At 37.3% G+C, this 16,453-nt stretch overlaps 1 protein-coding gene across 1 annotated transcript in view; it reads right to left on the reverse strand.

The window, feature by feature from the left end:
- The window catches only part of LUZP2 (leucine zipper protein 2), a 200,778-nt gene extending 187,575 nt beyond the window's left edge, over positions 1 to 13,203 (reverse strand). The window contains exon 1 of the mRNA XM_074148768.1: positions 13,047 to 13,203. Coding sequence (XP_074004869.1) covers positions 13,047 to 13,108 — 62 coding nt within the window. The 5' untranslated portion in view covers positions 13,109 to 13,203. The remainder of the gene's footprint in view (positions 1 to 13,046) is intronic.
- Between the last annotated feature and the right edge of the window lie 3,250 nt (positions 13,204 to 16,453).

Genomic DNA, 16,453 nt, shown 5'->3' on the forward strand with positions numbered 1-16,453 from the left:
CATCTATTTTTCCACTCAAGTTTTATATCTTAATTCTCAAACAGGCCTTTGGATGAAGAGAATAAGGGAAAGTAAATAGAAAAAGAAATCTTCATACTTTTCTCCTCCACACAAATAAAAATTTGAAGCCTAACACAGACCACTTCATCAACTCCAAAATTATCTCAATTGAAAATGATGCTGCAAGGCATAGTAATGATGGTAAAAGAACATTGTTCTTCTCTCCAGCCACCTGTCTTGCAAAAGTTAGTACTACTATTGTTTGGTATAATTTTATAGATCAATACCTTCTAATCCCAGTGGTTTTGTAATATATATCCTAATCGTTGACTGAAAGCTTCCATTACTTTACTCTCTTCCTTTGAGGAACAGAGTGCTGCAACATGGGTCAAAAGGCTAAAGTACTTCAATGAGAAAATAATCATTAAAACATCCATTCAAAGACAGTGTTAAAACCTCAGCCATCGTAAACCAGCATAAACACAAACATATTAATCATAGGAGGTTACTATTTCTACTATTTCTGTAATTATAGTATGATTACAGTATGGTAAGAGCAGCAGCTCTCAAGAAAGTAAATAAGTAGTGAAATGCATATTGAATACATGTAGATTTACCAGTTTATAACAACTGATATCTGTCCAAAGGAGAACAGATTGTCTAAATTTTATTAACAATTTTTTCCCATAGTACCATTGCCTTGTCATTTATGTAGTTCTGTATCTATGATCATAGATCACTTTTTTACTGTCTTGTCATCTCTGTACATAAAAATAATTGTATTAAGACTCACATTTGCTTCCATTACCAAAGGTAATACAGAGATAACTTGAAGCCCAGCTACCCTAAGTGGTTTAAGCATGATTTTATTTATTTATTTAAATCTTTTGCCTCAGTTGATTTCCTTTTATTATTACTCAAAACCACATGCAGGATTCTGCTCATCCCACCTACTGGTCCAATCATGCTTGAAATCCTATTTTATAAGCTTAGTCGTTTTCAAAAGCACAGCTAACATTTTTAGCATGGATTTAGAGGTTATATGAAATGCTGCCAGTTCATAAAAGGATCTGAGGCCTGAAAAGATTCAGATCTTTCTCTGAAGTTGATTTGGAGGGGTACCTGCCATGTAAACTTTTTTGCAAAAGATTCAGAGCCAGTTAAGAAGAGAGTCTGCAAAAGTACCCACTGTTTCATAGACAAGGGAGCCTGAACAGCCCCTCGGGATGTGTCAGATGCTGCTGCAACAGGAGATTGCACTGATAACCCAGCCTAGCTCAGAAAACCCCATCAAGATAACAGATTGCTGAGTAAGCATTTAACACAACACCAATTTATCAAGTTACCTTTTCAGCAGTGTTGCACCTATGCCTCGATGGCAGCAACTAATGGGCATTATCAACACAAATATAATATTATTTTGAAATACAAGGAATCTAAAGAAATTTTTCATCTTTTTTACACTGAAGTGCAACACTGTCCAACCAAAAGACTGCAAAAGTGGAAGTTAGCAGAATAATTCCAGATTATGTATTTGCCAGAAACATAGCCTGTCTCCAGCACAATTTCTTGCATTTCAAGCAAGCAGCAGGATATAAAAAAATTGAAGTCCAATCATATCTGTAGAAATAATTTGATATTTTTATCTGCAAAAGCTGCATCCAAATTTGATGCCTTAGCTGCTGAAAAAAAGGTTCAGCTGTTCTGAAGCATTTCATTCTGTACAAGCAAAAGCATACATAACTATTCAAGCCACTGAGAAAAGGTAGCCAAAAATCAATTTTTCATACTTCATTATGTGTCTACAACTAGAAATCCTTTACACAGAGGCACATACACTATACATATTTATATATTTTCCCTTGAGTGAAAGATACCTTTTAACATTCAAAAAATACACTAATGGAATTGGATACAATTTGGCAGCCTTTAGTTTCTTTTTATCAGTATCCACAATGATGTTTTGGCATCTACTCCAGATGAGGAGACTTTCCCACTGCCACTCGTTTTCATTAAATTAACAAGAATTCTTGCTGTCCTCATTAGTGTGTGGTAAGTAATGAGCACTAAGGAGATTTCCCCCTCCACACACACTATTAGCATTATCTGCAGAACACTGAAAGATTTACCCTTAAGTTAGCATTAGGTGTACATCATTTATGAGGTTTAAAGTACATGGAGCATAAGTATCTCCATGTAGCACAAGAGATTCTATTACCCTAGAATTCAGGTGAAAAAACAGCTTCTTACTGTTTTCTTATTAGGATAAGAATATGTCTTTTAAGCCATATTTTAAAATCAATTTTAAGCTTTTAAAGATTTAAACCTACACCAATACCGTAATTTCTAAGTCACGAGCAGAAACAAGCAGAGCAAAACAAGTCCCCTTCCCTCCAATGTTTTCTCAAACCCTACATTCTTAGCATTTTTTTCCCCCCATCTTTGTATAGAATGAGTAGCACCTGGATGCAGCTAGCCTCTGGTAAGATACAGGTAAATAGATAAAAAGGGACATTAAATGATGAATAAGTTGGAATATTGATACTATTCTGGAGATATTCTATCTCCTTCTAACAGATATCAAAATTAGTCTGTTTTCCCATCATACACATACAGCTGCTTGATATCTTTTCTCATCCTATTAGGTCCCAGAACTTCTATGGCAATTACTCACTTATGACTTTGTATAGTGAAACTTCCCAACAGTTTCCCTGCAATTCAGGTGGGAAAGGTGTGGGGGTGTGTGTGTGTTTGAGGTACTGCTTGGATATTTATGTTTGTTTCCAACTTAGTCACCACCTGAATTGCTGAAAACACAGCTACTTATTTCTCCAGACAGATCCTTGCAAATATTCACAAGAACAAAGATTCTGTTACCTGTATGGATATTCTTCTACAGGAATGGCTCAAGCAACTTAACGGTTCATCTCATTCCCTAGAACATGGAAAGATTTAAGGCAGATGAAATTAATTTCATACTGCTTCTTCCACGGTTTTTTCATCTTCCTCTGGTAGCAACCACTCTTGTCAACAGCACATTGTTCTACAGGCTTAATCCAGTGCAACAAAAACTTCATATTCCTGTAATGACTAAATTAGATTGGGAAAGGTTTTCCATTACACATAAAAGCACTATTTTAACATGTGATATAATCATCAAGCTTAAGCAGGAAAGAAACATCTGACATGCCTACAGTGGAGTGAATGTATTTCAGCTATAATATAAAACCCTGACTGCAGTATCCACTTCTGTAAATCACCTGATGGAAATGGATTAAACCATTTAGACTACATTTTATAAGCCCAGTCATGAGGGATTCACATAAGCCCCCCAGTACTGAGAGATTCATCTTGTACAAAGGGAATGTATATTCCTTAAACACTTAGTTCTCGTATACATGTCCTGTATTTCTTCCTAGATATTTCAGAAGCTATTTAAATTCTGTCAGTCTAGGGACATATGAAACAGGCCATACCACATGCTATCACATTAAAACAGATAGAAATGCAAGTCTGAGTCTATTTGAAGAACTGATTACTATTTCTTTAAAACAGATTTTACTATTTAGGTTTTATAGAAGTTTAATTCGTTTTTGCTTCCAGGATCAAAGAACAATCTTCCTTTGAGCCAAAAGAGCTCCAGCTCCAGAGTAGAAATTAGGGAAGGAACTAGCAAGTTTGAAACAGGGACAGAGAGAAGTCTGAGTTAAAGAAAAATATTAAATTAAATGTCTGCTTTCATAAGCTTTCCTAAAACAAATACAGCACATCTGTGTATACTGAACAGCAGAGAGTTGTTTTACAAGTAAATAAAAAAGTGACTGCAGAGAAATCTCTACTCACTACCTATACACTCGAGGAGTGCATTTTTTTAATACATCATTCATGTATGAATGCAGAGATTTCAAAGAAAGGAGCATTTGAGACTGATTTTTCACCAAATTAAATAGCACAGGCTGCACTGATTGCAAAGTTAGAGATGCTTAATGAAGCAGAGGGATGGAGCAACACTGCCATGAGTTCTGACTCCCTCCTTGCTCCATTGTCATCTGGGCACCATGGTTACAGATTCATTTCCCAAGCATTACCATTTGCATTAAGCCAAATAACCTTATTCCTCAACACAGGCTGAAACAAAGCAAGCTGCAAGGCTAGACTTTCTAAAGCAGGTCAGGATGGATTGATAACAATCATGGCAATTTGGTATCCCCCATACACATCTGCAGCTAAATAAGTCTAATTTTCAAAGCATATAGCTCTCATTTATGTTTAGATTTTCACAAAGTTAGTGCAGCCAATATGCTGTCCCCTTTTGAAATTCAAAAGGCATCAGATTAGACTCGTCCAGATCACTTAAAGAAAATCCACTGCAGATTATAGATATAGACCTTTCTAAAATGCCTGGTCACTTGGCAAACCTTGGCTCCCTTCATGGAAGGAAGTAGAAAACAACCCAAAACCAACAGAAAACCCACAGTGTCTATTTTCAGAGAAGCATATGCCAGGAACTTGTGTACTTTCCATAGAACAGAGGGGTAGATCTGCAGCAGCACTGATGGACTCTGCCAGTAGCTATTGTATTCTTACTACTTACTACTTATGTGGTATATTTTGGGACAGAAAATAAGAATTAATCATCAACTCATTGGTTTCAGCAAAGCAGCTCAAATATTCAGCTATTTACTAAACACAGTTGTTAGATTGGCATCCCGGCTGAGCTTCACTCCATCCTGAAAATTTTCCTTTACAAAAAAAGCTGTAAGTGATGCAGAAATAAAATTGATTTTATTTCTCTATTTTCAAGACAGGCATTTTCTCTTTGCACATTGAGCACACATTTCATTGCGCTGCATCAGGAGGAAGAAACTTCCTCAACAGACAATCTAACGCCAGCCAGAACACAGCTGCTTTTCAGTCTTGCCAGTTCAATTTTTCTGCACATTTTTTTCTTTTCTCCTCCACATTTTAGTAAAATCTCACCTTTTTTTTTACCTTTTTGCTGTCACAGGCTAGTCTGAAACAATCACAGGACTGCAAAGTCATTCAGACATGATGAGGACAGCTTACATCAGGTGAACAAAGTCTATTACTGTCATTATCATCGCTCTAGGTCTCCTGGTGTGCCAAGCAACGCTGAGGTCCAAAGTCACAGCTCCTACTTGTCTAGTCATTTACATAAACAAACCCACAGAAACACCTGAAAAGCAGTATCAAGTATTGAGAATCCAACTGTATGATACTAGTAAGCAGCTACATTTTGTTTACCACTTACAGTGCTAGGTAATTTTGTCTTACCACCACCACTACCCAGCCAAGTTTTATAAAGATCTATAGCAGCTACTGAAAAATACGATAAAGGGTTATATTATAGTGAAATTACAGAGACTGTATCCCACCACAAACCCCTGTTTGCCTGTCCTTTCATAGAAGGTGTTTGGATGCTCTCTAAGGGAGAAGATAGCAAAGCCAGTGATAACACACATTGCCTGGTGGAAGTGCGGTGGCCTGGAAGAAGTTCATATGGAGAAGTTAGAAGGATGTTCTGCTGCAGTTCCATCACCCCTAAAAGGGAAAGGTGTTAGTTCTGCAATTATATGGGATTGAGCAAATATGTGCTCAGTTTTTTAAGTGCTGCAGTTTGTCTGACAGTGGGTAAATATGCTTTTCACCCAGCTTCCACTTTCCTACTCAGCAAATGAGGAACAAACCTACCTATTTTCCCACAAGGAAATTGTGACCATAAATTGACAAAATATGAGCATTCATAAATGACAACAATAAAAATATGTAAATGGATGGAAAAATTAACAATTCGGGTATAATACACCAGCTGGCAGCATACTAGCCTTATCTTATCTATGTAACACATGGAGACAAAACCAGAATTTTTGACATTTCCCTACTCTTTTCCGTAGAAGCTATCAGTCAATATCGACAAGTAAGATATTGAGAAATTCCATACACATTCTTCAGCTTGTAAGAGTCACACGCATTGATTTCTCTCATGATTCACCAAAGTATTGTTTGTTTCAACAAATACATCAGATATTTCAGAGGGAACACTACAAAAAACACTGCTAAGACACAGTAAAAGTAAAGATTAATAAACACAGGAGTGATATGAGGTAAGGGGTAAGATGAATAAATAATAGCACAAGAAGAAAAGGGGAAAAACTCTATAGTGGTACACAAAAACTGCTATTTGATGCAGTGTCACATTTATTCTTCAGCATTTCTAAGATGTACTTGCCAGTGATGTGTTCAAAACAGCAAATATAACAAGACATATCTCAAACCTTTGCACAATATTTAAAATTGAAGTATCATATGAAGTATCTTTATTCTTTCTGACAAACACATTACTTGTCTTCCATACAGAGAATATTTACAGATCTGACCCTTACAAGACAGCTGGCGTACCCATTGTGCAAAACTAGACAATAAGGGAAAACATTGTTTTTGACAAGTGACATAAATGAGATTTATTTGTCTGCAGTGGTGTATTATAAGGATTACTATCTGTGAACTGGTTTCTGATAAAAATAGAAAATAATATCAAACGCATGATCTCACAGAAAGAAGGATTACAAGTTTAGGTTAAGTTTTCCTTATATTCTGCCCTAGCTATAAATTAATAAATGAGAAAGTAACAAGAAGGCGTCTTTACTATAATTTCTCTTAAACACAAAGAATACATTAAAACATCAAAAGTAACTCCACAGCAAGTCTCCTGGGCAGAAATGCATAGCATAACAAGCAGAATTCCAACTGTTCTATTACATTAAGACTGAATTCTAGAGATCCTCAAGATTTACCTGAGATCACGTGGAACTTCAAGAGTATTTTAACTGTAGATTAGTTCAAATCTAAAATAAGTCTTTCCAGAAGGTTACAGAAGTTTTTAGTATCATCCTTTCTTCCCCTCCTCTAATTTTTTTTTCTTCTTCTTCCTTTCAGATTCGAGAATCAGAAGCACAAATGACAAAACATCATAAAAGAATCTATTTTTAGTATTTCTTGCCAAACTGAGAAAGACTTACTTTCTGGATTTCTAATTTAGGTTGTTAATCTTAAATTTGCAGAGCATTTTTAAATGTTGTAGCCCAGCTAATAAGATAACATAGCAAGCATGCCAATTCCAAGGACATCCATACAATACCATCCCCTACCATAACAGCTGAAAATCCCATAAAATTTAAAACTTTTGACGAAAAGAAATTCTCTCCCCCACTACCCCAAGTGCAAGACAAACAGGTAGAATAAATGTGCGTCTGCCCTATTGTAGAAGGGCTGCAAGTATGGAGAAGCAAGTCTATTATGTGAGGCTAGCATTAAGAATATACGTGTGTACACATACACATATTCTTATATGCATATATAGCACAGTTCAAGTACAAGGATTCCCAAACTGGCTTTAAGCGTTGCCATTCTGATGCCAAAATAGTCCACCCACAGCAGGTTCTTGTTTACTTTTCTACAAAACATAGAGATACCTTAATTACCTTGTTTAAAAGCCTTGAATATCTCTGCACTATACCTCAGCCTGCAGATTTGACATGGCAGCATACTCTAAGGCAGTACGGTTGGCAACTGCACTCGTGCCAATAAAAGGGTCACTCATTTTGCCAGTTTTGTAGTCCAGCACCTGCATCCTCTCTGAGGCCATGGGCTTTGTGCAGGGAGGAGGAGAAGTAGCTCCTCCCGCCCACACATCTGGTGGTTTGGTTTTGTTGGTTGGTTGGTTTGTTCAAGGCTTTTTTGTTTGGTTTGGTGGGTTGTTTGTTTTTTTTTTAGTTTGGGGGAGCGGTGGTTGTTGGTTTGTTGTTCTTTTCAAATATATCACTAGAGCTCAAAACTTCTCTCCCAGGAGGAAAAGGCTTTGTTTCATCAAGTAGCTTCTCATTTGCTGTATTAGGCACTTGCTTAGAAGTCATCAAAATAAAGCCATCAAGCTAAACACTTTACTCGAAATAATGGAGTTGTGCCACTGGTAGATTTGTTCCATTATGTTTAAACATAGTTCACAACAGGGCGCATTCTTCTTCAGGTATAGTAAGGTCACAAGCCACACAAAAATGCCACTTCTGTCCCTCAAACAGAAGTCCTTACAAGCCATGAACCAAACATGCGTCATCATCTGCATTGATAGAAATAAGAAAGCTTTCACAGCCCAGAAAACTCTGACAGGAAAAGTAAGCATGAAAGGCATTCTAAGCAGAAGACCAATGATAGAGTTAATGTCCCTGTACTTCTGGAAGAATTCAGAAAGCAAAATATTAAAAGTCCCTGTTATCCAACATACCTACAGCAAAAGTGCATCATCTTTTCCGATAAAGAAGTAGGCTACTACAACTCTGCAGAGTTCACCTTCAATCATGAGGAAAAGGAAAGACACTCCTGGACCTCAGCCTGAGATTGCAAAAGTGAGAATCGCTTTTGGCTACCTGCTGGAGCGTGTAACCGTGGTGTGGCTATAGCCAAGGGTATAAGCATACTTTAAGCCTCATTCTTCCACCTCAAAGTCTCAAAAGGAGTAGGGTTCCCTCTACTCTCATTTCAGTCTAAATGAAAAACAGTTACTTTCAACATCTGGTTATAGCCCAAACAGTGTTTCTAAGATGGGAAAGAGCTTAAGAACTAGAAACAAGCATTTTCAACATTTTCTCCACGACCTCCCCAGTCTAATAACAAAGATGTTCCCCTTTATCTTTCTTCAAGTCTTAGACTGAGTCCTTCACACAGCTTTATCTGAGAAGTGGGAAAGATACTAGTATTTTTCATATTCCTTAAAAAATAATAACCAAAACTAGCAAAGAAAATAGTTGACCTTGAAAATATGTCCACAGAAAAAAGCAAGCATTTAAGTCAGGTTCTCATGCTTAATAAGTAAATTCACTATATTTCTATCACTTCCAACATTAGACATACACCAGATCAATACCCATACCTTCATTAAGCAACATCCACCTACCAGAAACGAGCACGTTATTTTTATTCCACATACTGAGGTGGCATTCTATAGAAGCCAATGATTTACAGATTGCTTCGTAACATCAGTGTGGTAAGATTGCCAGTGAACTGCACTTTTAGAAAAAATGACCACGAGCCATTTCTCTGCCATTATAATAAGTTCTGCCTTTTAGACCGCTGTTGTTTGCACATCCATTTAATGAGTTGCTGTAGTAGTAATACTATTATTGTTATTTAAGTGCATCTTGTTGGGTTTATGGCTCTGTTCTCAGCTGGAAAGCCAAGTTATTCAATGTCTTGCATCTTTGTCGCATTTCTCGTATAGACAGAAAGGAATTTGATGCCATAGAAAAAAAAAGGAAAGCTTTGTTTCACATCAAGCTTCTTCTAAGGAGTCAAATTTGTCATTTGGACAAAAAAATTTCTTCACTGAGCAGAGAAGTGTCCAGCTTCAATAGTAACGTTAAAGACGTATCTAGAAAATTCTCCTTTTAGCTAAGAACAGGCAAGCGTCATTAGACAAGGTAATCTGGACTGCAGATCTTAGTTACTGATGCCAATGACTGACCTCATGCAAGCACTCCTTTCCACTAATGCTTTTCCAGTTGGAATATTTAGGTGTCTGGGGCCACAAAAGCACTTGACAGCTGCAGAATCAGACCCTGAGCCCGTTATACACTATGTGCACTCACCAAGCACTCCGTATGGTGGGACTCATTTCTGAAGGTCTCTTCAGCATCGGATGAAAAAATAACATACACACAACCATCTCATTAGATCTGCCAAAACCAAGTAGCCCAAGGAAATATAAAAGTAAACAGGAAAACATTGGCTTCAGAGTAGTTTTACCAAGTTAATTTCCCCTTCAAAAATTTATTCCCCTTAATTTTTTGATGGGACTGATTTTAGAGCAGCAATTTTTACTTACTCCATCAAAACATATGTAGTTAAATTGACAGGCAAATACACCTCAATCTTTTTACCTCTTTGGCACCATAACCAACTGGAAATATGATTAAGAGTCATCATTGTCTCAAAGCTGCACCAAAACCAAATTTACGTAATACAGAAAAGATTGTTCATTTCAAAAACACAAACTTTATTTAATTTGATAGGCATTTGTTCGACGCATGTGATTTTAGACAGTTTTGAGAAGTTAGCTGCATACAACTCTGAAAATCAAAAGCTAATAACGAATGCAATTTTAAAAGTGATAGCTGTGTATTTTCCTCTTTTTAACAATACCATAAAATAAGAGAAGATGACATGGTGTGTCATGAATGACATATATTTGTTTACAATTAGGCTTGCAGACATGCTGCGGTCTTCCAAAACCATCACCATGACATGATGCAAAGAAGAACGCATCACCACATGACAAGGAACAAAAAGCAGCAGCTGTCCCCCTCTGCGGCAAGTACTGTGCTCACTGATTTCAGCACCAATGTATGAAATGGAGATATGGTGCTTCTGTACAAACTTAAAAAAAAAATATATAGTCCTCCTGATGGAAAACGTTCTGCCCTGCAACACTGATGCTTTGCCTTAGCTAAGCAATTTCACACAGTGTGATATTAGACCTTGCTTTTTGCAAACACAACTAGCCCCACAAACATGCTCTGTTTGGGTCCAACCAATAAATTAATAAGAAAAGTTTACAAGAAATGCTAACTGCCACAGACAGAATTGCCTTCTGCTGAAAGAGGTTAAAGCATAATCTCTTTCCAGTAGATGGCATATTCATAGCACTGTATCATTTTTTTAAACTTCCATCATGTGCTGTTGAAAAATTACTCTATGTTCTACACAGTCAGTTAAAAATCAAGTGACTGAAATCAACTGCTGAACAGAGTAGTCCAGGACTTTAATAAATCTCTAACTCTACAGTAGAGTTTCAGTCTCCTTTTTAACAGGATGACCAATCTGGTGTCAAAAGCAAAATTTCACTTTGCAACACATGCTGTACTTGGGTGGAATTTCAACTGGAATTTCTCTGACATTGATCATCTCTCAATTGTATAAGAACATAAATCAACAAAATAATACTCTTATGAAAGTATTTCCACTCCTCAGAGTCATACTGTTCTTAATTAGTATTCATATGCCAACTACAACTACTTCATATTCTTTCCAACTATTTTTTGAAAGGTGGGGAGGGACTTGATTTTTTTTTATTTTTTATTTTTTTTACAATTATCAAGAATGACCTACAATTCATATTTCTTACAGTTAATATTTTCTCAAGAAGATGAGGACCTGCTTGTATGGCTTCACATTGGATACCTTGTCCCATTTTAATTCCCTGAATATTCAAGTAGTTTGTAAAACATCGCATCAAAACAATCAAATATGAACATTTAGAATGGCTTTCCACATCTCTTTTCACTGCAGTTTTACCTGCACAAGCTCATGCAAGATACAAACCTGAATCTGCAGAAGCTGGCTTAAAACTTCCTCCCCTTTTTAACTCTGGTATAATTTAGCAAAGAATTTATCACTCTTAAATGAGTGTAAACTTATTAAGCCGAATTGACAAGAAGTTTCACACTTGACTGCTAGTGAATGTCTCCTTAGACCACTTATTAAATCAGAAGGGATAGTTATTGAATCACATTATATTACAATTTTCCTCCAGGTGTAACATTCCAAAGAGCACTGGAGTGGTTTGTATGGACTGGCACTGTAGAGTCCCTAAATCAGAAGTGTTAACAAACAAACAAAAAAAAAAAAAAAAACCACACCACTAAAAACCCTTTCCCTCCCCAATAACAATCCCCTCCAAAGGAGTGAAGTAATTGAGTAATTTAAACATTTTGATATTCCTGATTTCTCCCTTTGTCCCGACCTTTTCCCACTCAAAGATTTTCACAGTTATCATTTGCCTGTGTTTGAATATGTACAGAGATGCGCTCCTGCTGTACCTGACTTCGGGTACTTAGCAGGCACACACTTTTTTTTCTTTTTTTTTTTAAAGTCTCAGCAAACAATTAAGGCTTAAAACATGCAGCGCTTCTGGAAAAAGCTGCTTCAATGCCAATTCTATAGGAAGAGACGAAGAATCAGGTAAGAGAGACATTTTCCTGACAAACGTGCATGCATACATCCTCTGGTAACGTGCTTTATGGACTTAGAAGTTTATAGGGTACTTAACAGTAGCACAGCACAGAAATGCCATAGTCAAAATTTGGGCTTGATTTTCTGATAAGGAACTGCAAGTTAAGAAACCTTAACTGAGAGCAGTATCATTCTAACAGACCTGCTCTGTACCCAGCATTAACTTTCCATCTGTGTACATCAAGACAACGGGATAGTGTGTCTCAGCTTTATCTTTTCTCTGTTGAACATCTTATGTCTACAGCATGGAGAATATACTATCTCTGAGCAACTGAGCACTACACGTTATCTTATCAGAACACTCCATGGTCAGAACAGGTTTTATTTTTAAGCTGCAATAGATTTTTTTCATATTTTTCTCAGTGATTTATTATACTTGCACAGAAAGGAATGCTTCTAGATTGCAGCAACTTTTTAACAGGTTTCCTGGCATTGAGATAACACTGCAACATCCCACCTGCATTTCATAGTTAAAAAAAAAAAAAAATGTAAGCCCTAGGTCTATGTTCAGATACACAAACCTAAACTGAGATGAGATTGTTCAATTGATTATTTTTCACACACTATAAGGGAAAACGTTAGCATGTTCTCAGTTTCAGCTGTTTGGCTTCCTTATTTCCAACGGAACAGAGTCTACCTGCTATAACTGATGTATATATAAAGCTTGTATTTGTTACTGCCTTATGACATCACATGAACTGAGGGTCAATTTATAAACAAGCAGTTCTTTTACATCATGAAAAAAAATAGTCTTAGAAAGACCAAGACAAGACTCAGTATCTCCCAGAGGACCGGGGAAGGGGCAAGGGGGAGAGATACGAATCAGAGAAGAGATCTGCTCTAAACTTATTACCTCAGTAAAAGCTGAAATCTGTGTTATTTCTCTTCAGAGCACTGAATCTAAAAGAGCAAACAGCAAACAAAACAGAAGAACTCTAAGCAAAATAGCTCTCGGTACTCACCTAGTGCTGAAGATCAGTGCAGGAAAGAGAGGCAGCAAGTAATAAGCAGAGATGAATTTCATATTGGAGCTCCTGTTTTGTTCCGTTCCTCACTATCCTCTTTGTACCGACTCTTTCCTCCTCCTTCCTCCAGCAGCTCTTGAGCCTCGCCTCGCCTGGGGAGCTGCCCGCCCTGCTGCGGGAGGGTCCTAGCTCCGCCAGAGCAGCCAGACCCAGTAAGGAAGGGAGCTCCGAGTGGGATTTGAGCTCCAGGAGTGATGTCACGAGGCACGGCGAGCTGCTGCCGCCTCTGCCAGCCCACAGCCCGGCCGCCAGCGAGCCGCCGGCTCCAGCCGCGTCCCGAGGGATGCGCTGGTACCCGCCGCCGAGGGGGCGGCCGGGGAGGGATGAGCACACGGCGCCGGGCTCTAAGGTTACAGCACAACAGAGCTGAGAAATTCTTCCTAGAAGGGGGGAAAAAAATTAAAGAAAATTAAAAAAGCCACAGTGGAAAAACTACCGTTATTTTGCAATTAGTGTCTTTATTTGAAGTGAACCTAGACAAGACAGATGATACAAAGGGCAGGAATTGTTTCAAGTAGGTGCCAAGCTACAGGTCAGCCTGCCACTACATCTGGAAAGGTAGCTCTGGTTTCTCCAGAGCAGTAATTCCCAAGTTATTTTTTCAATTAGGTATACATCCATCCCAGTACCAGATCAAGTTGACAGTAAGAGCAGAAATAACTCCCAAAGCTGGTATTTTGAAATGCTGATGTTGTCTCTAAAAGCCCTCCATCACCTGTAGCAACTGATAAGACCTTCAGAGCAATTAAGACTTTTACCTACCTTCTGTGTTTGGAAATTCACCTGATACTAATCTTGATTTAAATAAATCATGAAAGGTGTTTTCTGAATCTAAGCTTTACCTACTTTGACACAAGTGAAAGCTCATCTGATGGCAAATCGTATGAAAATATAGCACTTGAACAAGAATCACTTTACTATGTAACACAACAAACAAACAAAAAAACCACCCCACCCAATATCACAAAAAACCACCTAACTTGTCTACAAGTGAATGAAGTGTGATTACTACAAGAAAGAGTTTTGGTCATCAATGTGCTTTTCTGATCATATGAAAGGCATCCAGAAACTAATTATACATCACATACATAAAACAGGAGTTTCTGTGGTTTAAGTTGGTGTGTCATTGCATTCAACTTTTTATTGAGGAGTAATTTTGGAGTCCATCACAGTAAATAGAAATTCACTGTTTGAAATGAATGGAAAACTTTTTGAAATTAGTGTTGGCCATTAATAACACATTCACGTGGCTTACAAATAGAATTAATAAATTATTTGTTACATTCTTCAGTAACAAAGTGAGAGGGAGGGGAGAGAAAAGAGAGGAAAAAAAGAAAAAGGCAATTGACCCCCAATACCCAAAAAGGAATAATGTATTTCTGACTCCTCTTCCTTGTGTCTAAACTCTATTATTTTTTTTCAGTACACCTAGCAGCAAGTTCTATTCAACCATATTAATTTAAATCAACATTTATTGTTATTTTGATGCTACATACCAGCATGAAAGAAACAGTCATGTTACCATGGATACTTATGATTGAATAGTAAAAAGGTCATAAAAAGTGCAGTCAGTTTGTCATTTTCTCTTCCAGAAAAAGCCAGCCTTCTCAGGCTACCACGCACCTCACAGTCATGTATCAGCAGCTAATACTTCTTCCATTTTCCTTTTACATGCATACATACAGGGTAGAATGAAAGGAGAAGACACTGGTACATCAAGGGAGAAAATTATGCCCAACGATGCTGAGAGATTAAGATGACTCATGGAATTTTGCAACTTGAGAAATTATTTTTTTTTCATTATGTTACTGCTCTGCATCTTTTTGGGGGGGGTGGAATAGAGAGGCCTCCTGCTAAATCTTAGTTTCACGGCATGAGCTTTACCACACTCATGTGGGAGAACATCTCCACAAGTGTTTTAATGCCTCCAGTACAGGTAGTCTACTGCTATAATAGTGCTATATCACCCGGACATCATATTATCACTCTTTGCATATTCTCCATCCTGATCAGAATTGATTGAACAGCTAGGATGCTTTCATGCTTACCAACACTGCTGCTTTAGTTCTGCTCTGATGTGAACATGTGAACTGCCACAGTTGAGTTGCAGACTATGAACACCTCCAGGGCCAGGTATAAAGGACATAGGAGTGGGGGCCCTCAGCCCACTTGGGCACAGCCAGGCCATTAGGAGGTGGCAGCAGTGGCTAAACAGGGATTGCAGCAATTTTAATCCTTAATATTGAGATTATGCGCAGATAAAATTGTATTACCGTAAAAAAGAAATGCCCAGCAGTGAATACAGGTAGGACAAAAGGAAAACCTGCATTTTTAGAGGCAAACTTCTATAATTAAGGACTAGGCACTTTATCTTAGATGCTACTCTTGTCAGACTTGATTGTGCTCCAGTAGTTTCCCTGAAGACATAGAAAAAGCATCCTTTTTTCCTCCCTCATATTCAACCAACTGACTTTGATCTAGAGCTTTCTATTGTTTTGGGGTTTTAGGGGTTTTTTGGGTTTGTTTTTTTTTTAGGGACATGTATTTTACCAGTGTAATGTACAGCTTAAGAAAAGAATAACATACTTATACTAAAAAAAAGGGAAATAATTGTGGATTTTCTTAGACTGTATAGTCAATTTGTTTAGAGCTGTGTACACGCTTAAAGCGAGATCAAACATATAACAACTTCAAAGACCTTGCATAGAAGTAATTCCATATAAACACACATTAGACACACAAAACTCTTAAGATTTATCATATTTTCACTATTATAATTAAAGGCCTTCCATGTCTTGGCTCAAATTTATTGACAGTCTTACTAAATAAATAATTTCTGCTAGCTTAGCAAGCAGAAGGTGATTATATATGCTCTTTTACAAATAACCATACACAGAAAATATAAGTAAGAATAATGGAACTATTACTGCAAAATTCCAATGCATTTCAAACACTAATTGTCACACAGGTTCTTGCAAGTTTGGCTAAATACACTGATAGTGTAGTAATGTCATTGCCTGCTTCAGAGAGGCAAACCAATCAGCTGTCTCCCTTCGCAAAATACAGCATGAGTTTATGCTTGCCAGAGCAGAAAGACATCCTGCATTTATGTAGTAACTACTATAGCAGGGGTCCTAATTTTATTTTCATTCTTTGGAAATAACGGTAATGAAAAAAGGAATCATGAAATGATGGTGTATATTATATTCAGTTATTTTGAATTCATATGCGTTAGAGAGAAATTTCTATAAATATACCTAACAATGCAGACCATTAACGTATCTTGCTGTTGAATATCAAAAAATCTAAATGTTGAAGCTTTCACAAGACTTTGCACAAAAGAC

Source organism: Numenius arquata, chromosome 6, assembly GCF_964106895.1.
Source record: "Numenius arquata chromosome 6, bNumArq3.hap1.1, whole genome shotgun sequence".
NCBI classification, from domain to species: domain Eukaryota; kingdom Metazoa; phylum Chordata; class Aves; order Charadriiformes; family Scolopacidae; genus Numenius; species Numenius arquata.